Source organism: Podarcis pityusensis, assembly GCF_964106645.2.
Source record: "Podarcis pityusensis genome assembly, chromosome: 12".
Classification (NCBI taxonomy): Eukaryota; Metazoa; Chordata; class Lepidosauria; order Squamata; family Lacertidae; genus Podarcis; species Podarcis pityusensis.
The window spans coordinates 122,584-138,988 of NC_138037.1; the positions used below are offsets into that span (position 1 = coordinate 122,584).

Sequence of the window (16,405 nt, forward strand, 5' to 3'; positions counted from 1 at the left end):
ATAGAAAAGTGTTAATAAACAAAAGATTGGGCCAGGAATTTATATCTTCGGACAGAGTAAAGAAGAGAGGTGTGGTGATATATGCGAAAGAGAGCCTGTCACCCAAATTCTTATTTAAAGATGAACATGGAAGAATTTTGGCAATTGAGATACAACACCAAGGAGAGAAACTTTTGATATTAGGAATTTACGCACCAAACGAAGGGAAATCGGAATTCTACAAGAAGTTGCATGAGACTATGCTGGATTATCTGGACTATAACAACATCATTATGATGGGAGACATGAATGGGGTCGTATCAACTAACATGGACAAGTCACAAAGTCAAAATGTTACAAAAGACGGCAGACTACCTAAAACTTTTTTTGAAATGACAGACAATATGGATTTGATTGACATCTGGAGGACAAAGAACCCCCTGGGAAGAGAGGGAACATTCTTTTCTGAAGCCCAACTGACCTGGACAAGAATCGACCAAATATGGATATCTAGAGGCCTGGCACCTAAGGCTAGAAAAGTGGAAATCTGCCCAAAGACCTGCTCTGACCACAATGCAGTAAAGATGGATATGACACTGTTACCAACCGGCTCTTTTAGATGGAAGATGAATGACAACTTGCTCAGAGATCAGGAAATCACCAAGAAGGCCCAAAAAGCTTTGAAGGACTATTTTGAGATAAATATTGTCAGGGGTTCAGGAGCAGAGGCACAGGAAAGGGAGGAAATAGAGAGCGAGGGGGAGGAGTCCGAAGGAAATGTTAGCGATGACAGCGGTCCGAGGTCTCTGAGTCTTTCCAGCGAATCGGAAGATTCACAGAAAGGGGCTCCCATGGTCAGAGCAAGGGGGGTGCCTAGGGGGACACCCCAGGAAGAAGGGGCCAGAGGGGACTCAGAGAGCAGCAGTTGGAAATCAGGACCAGCGTCCACACCAGAGTGCAGTAGGGGGGAGGAGTCCCAGGCATCGGGATCAGGCGGCGCACTGCCAGTGGGAGGACATGAGTCAGGATTGGCCACGCCTCCATCGGGGAGCGAGGAAACGGTCGAGAGGAAGGTTGAAGGCTGGGCGCGCGCGCCAAGTTCAAATGTACAGGAGGGCGGCGCAGTTGGCAGCCCGGATAGGGAGCCAGGTCCCAAAGCCCGCCGAAAAGAGGGGGAGGAGTCAGGGGGGTCAACGTCAGCGTCAGAAGAATCCAGGAAGGAAGGGACCCCGGGGGGTAGCAGGACCCAGAGGAGAAAGGAGAGACGGAAGAGGTGGAGTAAGGCTAGAATCTTAAACTGGTGTACAGGGGGCGGAGACTCAGATGGAGCTTCGCCGATCTAACCCCTAGACGTAGAGCTGGGGCGCTGCGGCTTGAAAATGGAGACTGTACTTCAATAAAGACTTTTGTACATTACTGCCGGCTAGCGTTGGTCCTCTGTGAGCTGGGACCTGGAGCCAGCTCTGACAGTAAGCTCCATCTCACCAAAAGTTTTGCACCAAAAACCTCGTAACGTGAGTGGACGCAGCGAGGGAAGAAGATTGGTGCTTCGCGAGCTCACAAAAGTCAGGCAAGATGACTACAGAACAGCAACTAGCAGCCCTGCAAGATGCAGTGACACAACTCAACGCGGAGGTACTCGCATCCAGGAAAAGGGAAGAGGAAGCGGCTGCCGCCTGCAGGGATCTCCAAGCCAGGTTGGAAGTGCTTGCTAAGCAGGGGCAACCGAGACCCAAATCAGAGGGGATTGGGCTGGGGAAAAGAGGAGGCAGCCTGGTATCTCATTTCGATGGGAATTTGCAGCAGTACCCTAACTTCCGAGCAGACGTGCTGTTCGCGCTGGAACTGCTGGATAAAGACTTTAGAGATGAGCAAGAGAAGGTGGGGTTTATCTTGTCCCATTTGCATGGGGAAGCTAAAGCGTGGCTGCGCAATCTGTGGAGAGATAAGGATCCGGCGCTCCAAAATGCGGATGCATTCATTAAAGCGATGGATTCGTGTTTTTTATCAAATATAGACATTGATATCGCCAGAAAAGACATACATGGGCTCAAACAAGGCAGAGCCAGTGTAAGGCAGTACCATTCCCGCTTTTTTGCATTAGTCCATGCGCTGGGATGGGAGAAGGATTCTGCCCCAGCCAGAGACCTTTTTTGGGAAGGCTTGAATGCAAATGTGAAAGATGAGATTGCAAGGGGGGAGAGACCAAAGAGCACTCAGGAGGTTGTCCGGCGGGCGCTGCAAATTGGGGTGCGTCTGGAAGAACGTCCATGGAACAGAGAAGAAGGACGTTGGGGACGTACGCCAGTGAGAGCACCTCCCCTCTTTCCCAAGGATGCAGCGCGTGCGCAATCCACACCTCCGCAGGGAGGGGGAGAGGAACCGATGGAGATTGGAAGCGCCAGGGCTCAGTCAGCAACCAGAGCCCTAACACCGGGAGCAGTCAAAGCGAAGCCTCCTAGAGGGAACAGGAAGTGCTACATCTGCGACAGTGCTCAGCACATGGCGAAAGAGTGTCCCCAGAGGCTCCACAAGCACACTGCAGCCTCAGCAACAGTAACAGACGCAACTCAGCAGAGAGAACCACAGCAGGGAAACGACAGAGTCTGGTTGGAGGAAGAGGCACTGGGGCCCAGCCAGACAAGTCAATGAAGCCGTCCCCAGAGATTTTGCAGCCCACAGACCCCCTCCCGCCCAAACCAGTGGTGCAGCTCACAGCATCGCTCCAACTACCCAATGGACTCACTATGGAAGTGCCGATTACCATTGACTCTGGTAGTAACGCAGACTTCATAGGACTGGATTTCATTCAAGAGCACAACATAGCACTCCTGCCAGCCACGCTGCCTCTGAAGGTTGTCACGGTGGATGGCAGGGAATTGCTGGGGGGGCAGGTGGTGCAGCAAACGCCTCCGATGGTGATGCAAATTGGGAATCACCGAGAAGTCATCAGCTTCAATGTCACCCAACTGTCGGACACGCCTATAGTATTAGGCATGAGTTGGCTGCACAGGCACAGCCCAGCATTGGCGTGGTACCAGCGACAACTGACCTTCGGCTCCTCATACTGTGCGGAACATTGCATTCTGCCTAGCCCGGAAGGGGAAGAGGATGACCCGCAGCTACAATTAGGCACGCTGCAAGCAGTGCCACTCAAGTACGCAGCGTTTTTGGAGGTTTTCTGCGAGAAGGAAGCGGACAAGCTGCCTCCCCACAGGTCCTATGACTGCAAGATTGACCTCCTGCCAGGGGCGACGCTGCCAACCGGGAAACTGTATTCCATGTCTGAAGACGAGCTGCAGGAACTCAGGGAGTTCATAGACCTCAACTTGAAGCGCGGTTTCATCCAGGAGTCGAAGGCAGTGGGGGGCAGTCCTGTATTCTTTGTGAAGAAGAAGGACACGCCCCAAAAAAGGCTTGTGGTGGACTATAGAATTTTGAACTCGAAAACCAAGCCCACAGCCTTTCCCATGCCCAAGATAGATGACCTGCTCGCAACGGTGAGGAAAGGACGCGTTTTCACAAAGTTGGATCTGCGAGGGGCGTACAACCTGATTCGCATACGGGAGGGCGACGAATGGAAGACTGCCATGTTCACGCCCCTGGGCACCTATGAATACAGAGTTATGCCCTTTGGATTACAAAATGGCTCCCACTGTTTTCAAGCCTTCATGCATCACGTATTGGCGGGTCTCCTCTACAAGAAATGCGTCTGCTTCCTGGACGACATCCTGATATTTTCAGAATCAGAGGAGACCCACGAGGGAGACGTCAAGGAAGTTCTGCAGAGACTGCAGGAGCACAGGCTGTACGCCAAGCTGGAGAAGTGCCAGTTCGACATGAAGGAGGTAGATTTCCTGGGCTACAAGTTGTCGGACAAGGGGCTCGCCATGGACAGCGCCAAGGTTCGCTCAGTGTTGGACTGGAAGAGCCCGCGCAATCGGAAGGAGGTCCAGCGGTTTGTCGGTTTCGCCAACTTTTACCGCAAGTTCATCAAGGGGTTCGCGATGCAGACGGCGGCCATTACCGACACGCTCAGCTCCAAGAAGAAGAAGTTCATCTGGACGGAGCAAGCGGAGCAGTCCTTTCAGAAACTCAAGCGTCTCTTCTCGTCCGAAGAGCAGCTACTGCATGTGAATCCCAGCAGACCGATGAGGGTTGAAACGGACGCCTCAGACAGAGCCGTGGGAGCAGTACTGTTGCAGCAAGACCCGCATGGGGACTGGAGACCGTGTGCCTTCTACTCCAGGAAGCTCAGCAAGTCAGAGCAGAACTACACCATCTGGGACAGGGAGTTGCTGGCCATTCATGCAGCATTCAAGGCGTGGCGGCACTTCCTCATTGGAGCCAAACACACAGTGCAGGTCCGCACGGACCATAAAAACCTGGAGTACTGGCGCACGGCAAGGTTCCTGAACCAGAGGCACATACGATGGGCGGAGTTCTTTGCGGATTTCGACTTCAGGATAGAGTACATCCCAGGCGACAACAACATCATGGCGGATGCACTGTCCAGAAAGCCGCAATACCTCGAGGAGGCGGCACCAGCAGCGGCCAAGCACATTTTCGCACCGAAAGCGTGGGCGTGCGCTTCAGCAACCGTGGACCTGGATGCTGTACGTCGAGCACTGCAGGAGGACCCCTTCGCACAAGCCAAGATGGAGGAGGTGCACAGGGGCACGGCGGAGGACGACGAGTTCCAGATACGCGACGGATTGCTCATCCGCAGAGGGGCCCTCTACGTACCGGGAGACGACCTCCGCGCGAAAGTACTGCAGCAGTTGCACGACGCACCCACCGCCGGGCACTTTGGCAAAGAGAAGACGGTAGAATTAGTAGCCAGAGATTTTTGGTGGCCCAAGATGCGGGGGGAAGTCGCGGATTACGTCTCGAGGTGCGACACCTGCCAAAGGGCCAAGTCAGTGCACAAACCGCCGGCGGGACTGCTCGAACCGCTGCAGACACCGCTCGAACCGTGGGAGAGGGTGGCCCTGGACTTTGTCACGGATCTACCCAGCTCGAGGGGCAAGACGGCAGTGCTAGTGGTGGTGGACATGTTCACCAAAATGGCCCACTTCATTCCGTGCGTGAAGGTGGCCACGGCGGAACAGACCGCCAAACTGTTCATAGACCACGTGTTCAGGGTTCACGGTCTGCCACGGTCTATCCTGTCCGACAGGGGGCGACAGTTCATCTCGAACTTCTGGCAGAAGCTGATGGGTTTCCTGAACGTCAAGATCAACCTAGCGTCGGCGAGACAACCGCAGACGAACGGACAAGCGGAGCGAGTCAACGCCATCATGCAGCAGTACCTGCGATGCTACGCAAATCAGCAGCCGGCAACATGGGTGGACTACCTGCCGCTCGCTGAGTTCGCCTACAACAACACGAAGCACGTGTCCACGGGGGTGACACCGTTCTTCGCCAACAACGGGAGGCATCCCAGAACCTTCCCGGGATTAGCGAGAGCGGGGGAGGGGGAGCCACAGGCAGCGGAAGCCTTAGCATCAGAGTTGCAGGAGGTTCACGAACAGCTTCGGAGGCAGTTAGAACTAGCAAAGCACGCATACAAACTGCAGGCTGACAAGCACAGAAGGGTTGGGGAAGACATACAGGTGGGAGACTGGGTTTGGTTAGCAGCCCAGGCAGTGCCGGCCAGATCGTTAGCGAAGAAGAAGCTAGGGCATAAGCAGCTAGGACCTTACCAAGTCGAGGCACAGGTCAATCCAGTGGCCTTCCGGTTGACACTGCCGGAGGGATCCAGAATGCACCCAGTTTTCCATAGATCAGTGCTCACGCCCTTCAAAGCACCTCATAGATTTCAGGAGCCAGGCACGGCACCAGACCCGTTCAGGGAGACGCCCACAAGGGGGGGGTCGCCAAGGCGGGAACCCGTCAACGAGGTCACAGAGATTTTAGACTCGAGATGGGGGGAAGAGGGAGTAGAATATCTTCTCGCCAGAGAAGGTACCCCGGCCAGCGCCAACAGTTGGGTGCCAGACTATGCCTTGGACGAACCTCTTCTCAAGGACGAGTTTCATGCCCTTTTCCCACACAGGCCCATGCCAGCCGAGTATTTCGACGACTGGCTTTTCACACCCACATTTTCAGCCAGCACATTCCAGGGGTTCACCTCGGCCGAGGAACCGGCACTAGAAACACGTTCCCCGGAGGGATCACCCTCGGGGTCTGCCTCAGACCGTTCCTATTGGTGGGACGATCGACCAGAGGAGCAGTGGCGCAGGAAGTGGCTGGGGGGTCCTTGGCAGGCAACGTCCCCGGAGGAGACCGGGGGAGAGACGGACATGGACGTGTTGGGGGAGGACCTTGGGTTCGAGCACGGCGGCAAAGAGATGGAAGCAGAGGAAATTGAGGTCGGCAAGAGCACGGAGGACGAGCCGGACTTATCCGGCTGGATGCACGCCACGGGGGACGAACTGTATCCGGCACTCACCCCCACAACGACGGAGCACCCAGTACCCACACCTGAAGGAGGGGAGGGGGGAAGGGGGGGCTTCGAGGGGGGGATGGATGTCAGGGGTTCAGGAGCAGAGGCACAGGAAAGGGAGGAAATAGAGAGCGAGGGGGAGGAGTCCGAAGGAAATGTTAGCGATGACAGCGGTCCGGGGTCTCTGAGTCTTTCCAGCGAATCGGAAGATTCACAGAAAGGGGCTCCCATGGTCAGAGCAAGGGGGGTGCCTAGGGGGACACCCCAGGAAGAAGGGGCCAGAGGGGACTCAGAGAGCAGCAGTTGGAAATCAGGACCAGCGTCCACACCAGAGTGCAGTAGGGGGGAGGAGTCCCAGGCATCGGGATCAGGTGGCGCACTGCCAGTGGGAGGACATGAGTCAGGATTGGCCACGCCTCCATCGGGGAGCGAGGAAACGGTCGAGAGGAAGGTTGAAGGCTGGGCGCGCGCGCCAAGTTCAAATGTACAGGAGGGCGGCGCAGTTGGCAGCCCGGATAGGGAGCCAGGTCCCAAAGCCCGCCGAAAAGAGGGGGAGGAGTCAGGGGGGTCAACGTCAGCGTCAGAAGAATCCAGGAAGGAAGGGACCCCGGGGGGTAGCAGGACCCAGAGGAGAAAGGAGAGACGGAAGAGGTGGAGTAAGGCTAGAATCTTAAACTGGTGTACAGGGGGCGGAGACTCAGATGGAGCTTCGCCGATCTAACCCCTAGACGTAGAGCTGGGGCGCTGCGGCTTGAAAATGGAGACTGTACTTCAATAAAGACTTTTGTACATTACTGCCGGCTAGCGTTGGTCCTCTGTGAGCTGGGACCTGGAGCCAGCTCTGACAAATATGAACACCATGGTGGAAAAAAGAATCGTCTGGGACGCAAGCAAAGCCGTTATGAGGGGATTCTTGATACAACAGAATGCAGTAAAGAAAAGGACACAAAATGAGAAAAAAGACAAGATTCTGGACAAAATAAAAGAATTAGAGAAGAAGTTAAGATTAAACCCGAAGTCACAGCCAACTCTGAGAGAAATCAAACTCTATCAAGCACAATATTCCAAATTGATAAACCAGGAAATAGAGTGGAAGGTCAAATTAATGAAACAAAAAACGTTTGAGTCGGCGAATAAATGTGGAAAACTGCTAGCTTGGCAGTTGAAGAGAAGACAAAGATTAAATACGGTTACAAATTTAGAGATTGAAGGAAGAAATATCCAGAATCCTGTGGACATTAGAAAGTGTTTCCAGAGATATTTTAAAAAATTATACACTCAAGGGCCGCAAGACGAGGCTGAGATTAAACAATTTTTGGCAAAAAATGGATTACCAAAATTGTCACAAGAAAATAGGACAATCCTGAACTGCAAAATAACACGACAAGAGATTGAACAGGCCATTCAGAACATGCAATTGGGCAAATCTCCAGGGCCAGATGGGCTGACCTCCAAGTACTATAAGACATTAAAAGATTACTTGATACAACCTTTGATGGAGGTCAGCAATGAAATTATGGAGGGGAAGAGGGCACCGGAGTCGTGGAAGGAAGCGTTTATCACATTGATACCAAAGACGGAAGCTGAAAAGACACAACTTAAGAACTATCGTCCCATCTCTCTTTTAAATGTGGATTACAAAATATTTGCAGACATTTTGGCAAGTAGACTTTAAAAAGTTTTAAATGAAGTAATTCACAAGGACCAGGCAGGCTTTCTCCCAGGCAGACACTTGTTTGCTAATACAAGGAACCTTATTGACATTTTGGAACTTTTGCAAACAGATATAAACACAAAAGCAGTTTTAATTTTTATAGACGCGGAGAAGGCCTTTGACAACATTTCCTGGAAATTTATGATGGGAAACCTAAAAGAAATGGGAGTGGGACGGGGTTTTGAGAATGGGATTGAGGCGATATATTCAGAGCAGAAAGCTAAACTGATAGTTAACAATGTGGTTACAGAAGAGTTTAAAATTGAAAAAGGAACACGACAAGGTTGCCCTATTTCCCCTTTGTTATTTATTTCGGTTCTGGAAGTGCTATTGAATATGATCAGAGGGGACCGGTTGGTGGAAGGAATTCAGGTCGGACAGAAACAATATAAACTAAAAGCTTTTGCAGATGACCTGGTTTTGACCCTGCAGGAGCCAGAGTCTAGTACGAAAAGAGTATTACAACTGATTCATGACTTTGGTCGGGTGGCGGGATTCAAATTAAATAAACAGAAAACTAAGGTTTTGGGGAAAACCTTGACAGACACAGAGTCAGAACGGTTTCAGAAAGAGACAGAACTTAATGTGGTTAAAAAAGTAAAATACCTAGGGGTAAACATAACAGCAAAAAATCTAAGTCTATTTAAGGATAACTATGAAAAGTGCTGGGCAGAAATCAAGAGAGACCTAGACAGTTGGACAAAATTGAAACTTTCTTTGTTAGGCCGAATTGCTGCTATCAAGATGAATGTATTGCCAAAGATGTTGTTTTTGTTTCAAACACTTCAGGTTTTGGACAAGACGGAGTGCTTTCAGAAGTGGCAGAGAGATATTTCTAAATTTGTCTGGCAGGGCAAAAAGCCCAGAATTAAGTTTAAGATATTAACTGATGCGAAAGAAAGAGGGGGCTTTGCCCTGCCAGATCTAAAGTTGTACTATGAGGCCGCAGCGTTCTGCTGGCTAAAAGACTGGCTACTTCTTGAGGACACTGACGTGTTGGATTTGGAAGGGTTTAACAATACTTTTGGATGGCATGCATACTTATGGTATGACAAGGTTAAAGCAAATAAGGCCTTTAAGAACCATATTGTCAGAAAATCACTGTTTAATGTCTGGACAAAATATAAAGATTTGTTGGAAAATAAAACCCCAAGGTGGCTTTCACCTTTGGAAGCTAAGGCCCGAAAAAGACCCAATATGGAGGCTAAATGGCCAAAATATTGGGAAATACTAGAAAAAGATGGAGACAACTGGAAATTGCAGAGTTTGGAGAAAATGAAGGATAAAGTGCGAGACTGGTTACATTACGCTCAGATTAAAGAAGTCTTTAAAAATGACAAGAAACTAGGGTTCCAGGTGGAGAAATCGAAACTAGAAACAGAAGTGTTAGAACCAAAGTCTAAGGTACTTTCAAGGATGTATAACTTGCTGTTAAAATGGAATACACAAGATGAAATGGTTAAATCGGCTATGATAAGGTGGGCGCAGGACATTGGGTACAATATTATGTTTGAGGACTGGGAAAGGCTGTGGAGTACTGGGTTAAACTTTACTGCATGCAATGCTTTGAAAGAAAATGTAATGAAAATGATATATAGATGGTATATGACCCCAGTCAAACTTGCAAAAATATATCACCTGTCTGATAATAAGTGTTGGAAATGTAAAGAGAGTGAAGGAACATTCTTCCACCTCTGGTGGACCTGCCCTAAAGTGAAGGCGTTCTGGGAAATGATTTATAATGAACTGAAAAAGGTATTTAAGTATACCTTCACAAAGAAACCAGAGGCCTTTCTTTTGGGTATTGTCGGCCAAGGGGTGGTAAAGAAGGACTGGACATTTTTTATGTATGCAACAACAGCAGCAAGGATACTTCTTGCAAAGCACTGGAAAGCTCAAGATCTACCCACACTGGAAGAATGGCAGATGCAACTGATAGACTATATGGAACTGGCCGAGATGACCGGCAGAATCCGTGACCTGGGAGAAGAGAAGATGGAGGAGGACTGGAAGAAATTTAAGAATTATTTACAAAAACATTGTAATTTGAGTGAATGTTAAGCAGGATGCTAGATCATAAATAATTGAGCACCACTAAATCAGATGATTTAAGATAATAAGTGAGATTGAGAAAATATAAACCTTTTTGAGAATTATAAGATTATAAATATACAGATGGGACATAAGAATGCAAATAAGATAATAAATTGCTGGCAAAAAGTTACAACGATGAAAGTGGGAGCGGGAGATGTGAGGAAGTCCAAAGAAAATGTGAAATTATGTTAAGATATATGTTATACTGTTTATTATACTTATTTTTATTGTAAACCCCAATAAATATTTTTTTTTAAAAATAATAAAATCCTACAATTGTACGATTCCAGCTTGTCGCATTGAGCCCTTGATGTTCTGATAACCTAAACCTCTCACATTAAGAGTTGTACACATAACATTCACATTCTTTATTATGTCTTTCCCAACCATCTCACTTCTCCTTTCCCTCCTTTTGTACCATTCCCTCCTGGAGATAAATCCACCCCCACCTTCCCTCCCCACAAAAAAGTCAAGGCAAAAACACAAGAAAATATCTATGTGCCGCAACTCTTGCACCCGGGGTACAAACCAATACATCCTCACATTTATTTTTCCAATTACTCTTCTCTGTTTAATCATCACTTCCAAACCATCCATCTCCACCCACCTTCCACACATCATAACTCCCTTTACCATCCCAAACAACACAACACACAAACAACTTTCCACACTCACTCATCCAACCAACATATGCTCCCATATTGGGGGGAGGGGGATAAGTTGGAAGGGAGCTTGCAAGTTCCCCTAGTCTGAAAAAGAAAAAAACAGCCCCATCGAGCCACCCCGGTACTCTTTCTTCCTGCCTTCCTTCTTCATCTTCACTTCTTATATTTAACTCTGTCCCATGACTTTTTCTCATTCTTGCTTTCCTTCTTCTTCTGCCACCCCTGAGCTTGTTCGCTTTCTTCTCTTAAGTCATTTTCTTCTTCTTCCAAGTCTGGAGTCCCCTTAAAGTCCTTTGGCAACTGCAATCCCACATGTTTAAATAACGCCACCATCTGCCGTTGATCTTTTGCAAACAATCTCTCTCCTTTATACTGCATTCTTAAAGCAAATGGTGCCATTCTCCAATTGTATTTCATATATTTTTCTTGCAGCACCATGGTAGACACCCGTAAATTCTTTTTCCTTTTAATTGTTTCCAAAGATAAGTCCTCAAAAACCATCACTTTCTTGCCATTGTACAACAGTTTATCAAGTCTATCCAAGTCTTTCAGTGCCTTGAATACCTGCTTTCTCTGTTTATATCTCCCAAAGCACATTACCATGTCTCTCAGCCAACTTGACTCATTTCTTGAGAGGCAGTGTGGTGTAGTGGTTAAGAGCGGTAGTCTCGTAATCTGGGGAACCAGGTTCGCGTCTCTGCTCCTCCACATGCAGCTGCTGGGTGACCTTGGGCCAGTCACACTTCTCTGAAGTCTCTCAGCCCCACTCACCTCACAGAGTGTTTGTTGTGGGGGAGGAAGGGAAAGGAGAATGTTAGCCGCTTTGAGACTCCTGAAGGGGAGTGAAAGGCGGGATATCAAATCCAAACTCTTCTCTTCTTCTTCTCTTCTCTTCTCAGCTTCCCAACCCTATGTATGCGGTTGAGCGAGTCTTTCAAAATTCCCAATTCAGGCAGCAAATTGGCCATCCACTCAATCACTTTCTCCATATTTGGAACATTTTTTAGACGTAAATTCGACCTTCTGGCTCTATTTTCTAAGTCCATTAATTTATCATTAACATACTTATTGTGTCTCTTCAGTTTCCTAGTCTGCTCTTGCAATGCATTCATTTTTTTTCTGGCCTGTGCCATTTCCCATGCAGCATTTACATTTTCTGCCAACCGTTCTACTGTCTCGGCCAATTTAGAGAGTTTATCTTCTACTATTTTTGTAACAGCCTTGGTAATACTGTTCTTTGCTTCTTCTATGGCTTTTAAAATTTCTTTTTGAAAAGCTTTAGGCTTAATAACCTCTGTTTTGGTCTCCACCTCCAAATCTGAAGCCGCCATACTTTCACTCCCAAACAATGCACTTAAGAATAAATCTTTCTCATACTCCCACTTTATCTGCCTTCAAAGTGTTTCCTCCAGCAATTATGCAGACTAGGTCATAAACTTTCTTGGGCTTGTTATTTTCCAGCTTTTTCATCAAAAGGAAGGCATTTCTTTATAATTTTCTCCACATTTCACCAGTTCAGCCAAGAACGCCTCTTCTCCTTCAGCCAAGCATCAGCATCTTAAGCTTTTAAGCACACTTTTCATAAATGATAGTTAATATTTTGCCCTGACAAAAGAACGTTTTGCCAGAGTTTGGGTGGCCACCAGTCAAGGATTCTTTAGCTGCAGTGCAGGGGATTGGACTAGATGACCCTTGGGGGCCTTTAAAACCCTACAGTTGTACGGTTCCAGCTTGTCGCTTTGAGCCCTTGATGCTCTGTATCTAGTAAGGGGAGGATTGTCACTTTGCATTCATGATATGCCCTCTTGATGCTTTTAGGCAAACAGAAGTACCTCTGTGCCAGCCGAAATGACTGCATCATTGACAAGCTCCGAAGGAAAAACTGCCCCTCCTGCCGCCTTCGGAGATGCCATGAGGCCGGGATGACTCTCGGAGGTAATCCAGCTTCTGTTTACAACCCTTTGATTTTTGCAGCATACCTGATTTGCAGGGCCAGATTTAGATGAAGAGTGGCCCTTGGCTACTTGTAAGGCCCCTCCCAATCCCCCTGGAAGAGTGTTATAAACCAACTTGAGCGAAGCCAAGGATGATGATAGGTATTTAAAATTCTGCAATTCACAATTTCTCCTCTAAAGGACATAAGATGTTATTGCTAAATACCATGGTGATTTTAAAAAGGCAGAAATGTTAAAATTAACGCTGAAAAACATTTGCAATAACTGAACTTTGTAAACCTTTTGTGGAATAAGCATTAATTTTTAGGAAAATGAAGTTCTTTTAAAAAAACCTTCTTTTAAAAAAAACCTTGAGTTTACAAATTATATTGCCTGGGAAGTGTGACACTTTTAGAATCTACTTTATGTTGTCATTAAACAGTCAGTTTTAAAATACATATTAAGAAGTAAACTACAACCATCAAATACAGTAAGACTAAAATCCCCCCCCCCAGCCTTCCTCATGGTAAAATCATCCAAAACTTCATCAAAATTTGTTTGTCTAAGTTTGTCACTTTCAATGTACAGAATCCTCAGTGCGGACAACCTCTCTTGAGACATTGTGGTCCTTAATTCATTTTTAATTCTTTTGAGTCTTGAAAAACTCCTCTCTCCCAAGCTAAGAAATAGCCACAAGATTGCTTCCACATTAGGAAAGGCCATCTGAATTTTTTTTGTGTATAATTTGATAAAGGTCTGTATGAGACAGGAGGGCTTTGCTTTGTGTCACATATAGGTGAAAGTGCAAAAGTTCATCAATAAGGTTCAGGTCAATATCTTCTGGGGATGCTTCCATTAACCTTGCTGAATTTCTCGCTTAGATGCTGTCAGATTAGCAAGAAAACAATTGTGCAACATCACTGTAGAAAGTACTTCTTTTTAAATTGGCTTCAAGTGCATCTAATATAGGAATAAAGGATCAAATCAAATATCTTTAATACGGTCAGTGACCAGAAAGCAATGTATAAAATATGACATTAAAAGTAGTATTGTACTACAAGTAACAGTAAAAATATGGCCAATTCACAGAATTGGTGCTTATATTTATGACCAGATTTCGACTTTTAAGTTTTTAAAAATTCAATTCAGGAGTCGCTACTGTTTAATATCGTTCCTTCGATGTTTACAGTTTGAACTCCTTTGTAGACATCATTACTCGTCTTATTCTTGTTGCAATGTAACAGTACTTTGCCACAGACCTGTTAATTTCGGGCTCTTTGTCAGCTAAGAGGTGTCTGATATAGGTGTCGTCTGTACTACGAGGTATTTTCCTCAGAATCGGTTCGATCAGCTCTTTTCTTGAGTCTCGGTATAATGGGCAGTATAAGATGACATGCCCAATGGTTTCGATTTCATTGCTGTTACAGGGACATAATCTTTGTTCGATCGGTATTTTATTGTATCTTCCCTCTAGAAGAGCTGAAGGGAGAGCGTTAAAGCGGGCCCTGGAAAATGCCCATCGATGTTTAGGGTTGTCTAGAACTTTGAGATAGTTTGCTAGGTGGGGCCTCTGGGAATTGTATAAAAGTTTATAAGTTATCGGAAGTTGGTTAAAGTCATTTTGGGTTTCAATGTCCCTGAGTCTTTCTTTGATTATGTTCTTGGCCCTTCCCCTTTCTAAACTTAATAAATACTCTGGGGAGAGACCATATGTGGCCAGTTTTCTGAGGATGCCCTTCAACCAGCTAGATTGGAATTTGTCAAGAAGCATCAGGGAAAGTAGTCCAACCGGCGAGTTGTTAAGTCTTAGCCAAGTGCATAAGGTTCTTATCCATACTTTGGCTTTAATGCTGTATAAGCCCGCTTCCAGTCGTAGGGCGGCATTTGGGACGCATTTAGGTGTTTGCAGGAGTGATCTAAGGAAACCTGATTGTATCTTCTCATATGGGTCTAGATTAGAGAGGGAAACGAGTGGTGTGCCGTATAGGATTTATGCTGTTGGTTTTGCAACGAATAGTTTGATTGTAGCAGGAATGAAATTTCCTCCCGTTGTACGATGGAATCTTAGGATTGCTGTTGTACTTTTTTGTGCTGTAAAGGAGCTGTAGTTTATGTGAGCAGTCTTCTTCCTTGATGCTTGGAATATCACTCCTAGATATTTAAAGCATGTCACTTGTTCAATCTCCTGATTGTCTAAATTCCATCTGTATATTTTCCTTTTGTTAGAGAAAACCATGATTTTTGTTTTTTGGTAGTTCACTGCTAGTTTCTCTTCTCTACAATATTGGGATAGGCTGTTAAGAGCTCTTTTGAGGCCCATCTGAGTCTGGGACAATATAACCGCATCGTCTGCATAGAGTAGGATAGGCAGTTTTTTGTCTGCTAATTTTATATAGATGTTGAACAAAAAGGGGGCCAAAATGCATCCTTGTTTAACTCCCTTTGTTGTTCTAATGAAATTAGAGAGTTGACCTTCTTGGCTGCATCTTATACGAAGTCGTGAGTTGTTGTACAGTTTGTATATTAGTAGCAGCAGACGTCGGTCTATGGATGATTTGTTGAGTTTGTCCCAGAGTCGAGTTCTTGGGATGGAGTCGAAGGCTGCTTTAAAATCTACAAATGCTGCGAATAGGTGGTGATTGTGGTGCGACGTGTATTTCTCAGCTAGGTGCTGTAATATCAGGCAGTGGTCCATTGTGGATCTCCCTTGTCTAAATCCTGCCTGTGCATCATCAAGAATCTTCGCTCTTTCTATCCATTCGCACAGTTTCTCGCTGAGGTGTTTAGCATATAATTTGCTTATTATATTCAGGAGGCTTATAGGTCTATAGTTGGAGGGATCGTCCCTCGAGCCTTTTTTGTAAATGGGAATAATGATGGAAGTCCCCCAGTCGTATGGGATCTGTGCAGTTCTATCTATATATGCGAACAGAGAGGCTAGCAAGGGGGCCCACCAGTTCGCATTGGTTTTAAATAGTTCCGCTGGTATACAGTCAATTCCGGGGGCTTTCCCGTTCCTTAGTTGGTCAATCAGCAGATGAGTCTCTGTTATTGAGACTGCTGGCCATGGCTGTATCTGATCATCCGGTATGTCTAATGCATAGGACTCATCGCTAGATTCCTCGTAAAGATTATGGAAATGCGTTTCCCAGGCTTTCATTGATATGCAGCAGGATAGTTGTGATAGGCCCCTATCCGGCTGTACAGCTACGATTCTCAAGAATAATGATGGGTTACTTGATTTGGAGGCCTCTATCAGTTGCTGCCATAATAACTTCCTTGCGTATCTTTTCTTTTGTGTCAGGAGTTTTTTGTAGCTTCTTTTGGCTTCAAGCATCTTTTGTCTGTTATCCTCTGTTGGATTATCCTTATGGCAGATGAAGGAGTGGATCAATGCTTTCTTGGCGGTTATGCACTCATGATCGAACCACTCCCTGGAAGATTTTCGATGGTGGGGAGACTTGGAATTCGGTTTTACAACAAACTCTTGAATTTTTTGTATAAGCATTTCATATGTTGTCATCATGTTCGGGGCGCTCTCCTCTATTTCTAAGCACCCTTCCATAATTGC

At 46.6% G+C, this 16,405-nt stretch overlaps 1 protein-coding gene across 1 annotated transcript in view; it reads left to right on the top strand.

Annotated features, from left to right (window-relative positions):
• The window catches only part of LOC308459845 (androgen receptor-like), a 121,637-nt gene that overhangs the window by 45,339 nt on the left and 59,893 nt on the right, over positions 1-16,405 (top strand). The window contains exon 2 of the mRNA XM_080975582.1: positions 12,719-12,835. Within this exon, the coding sequence (XP_080831708.1) occupies positions 12,823-12,835 (13 nt within the window). The 5' untranslated portion in view covers positions 12,719-12,822. The remainder of the gene's footprint in view (positions 1-12,718; positions 12,836-16,405) is intronic.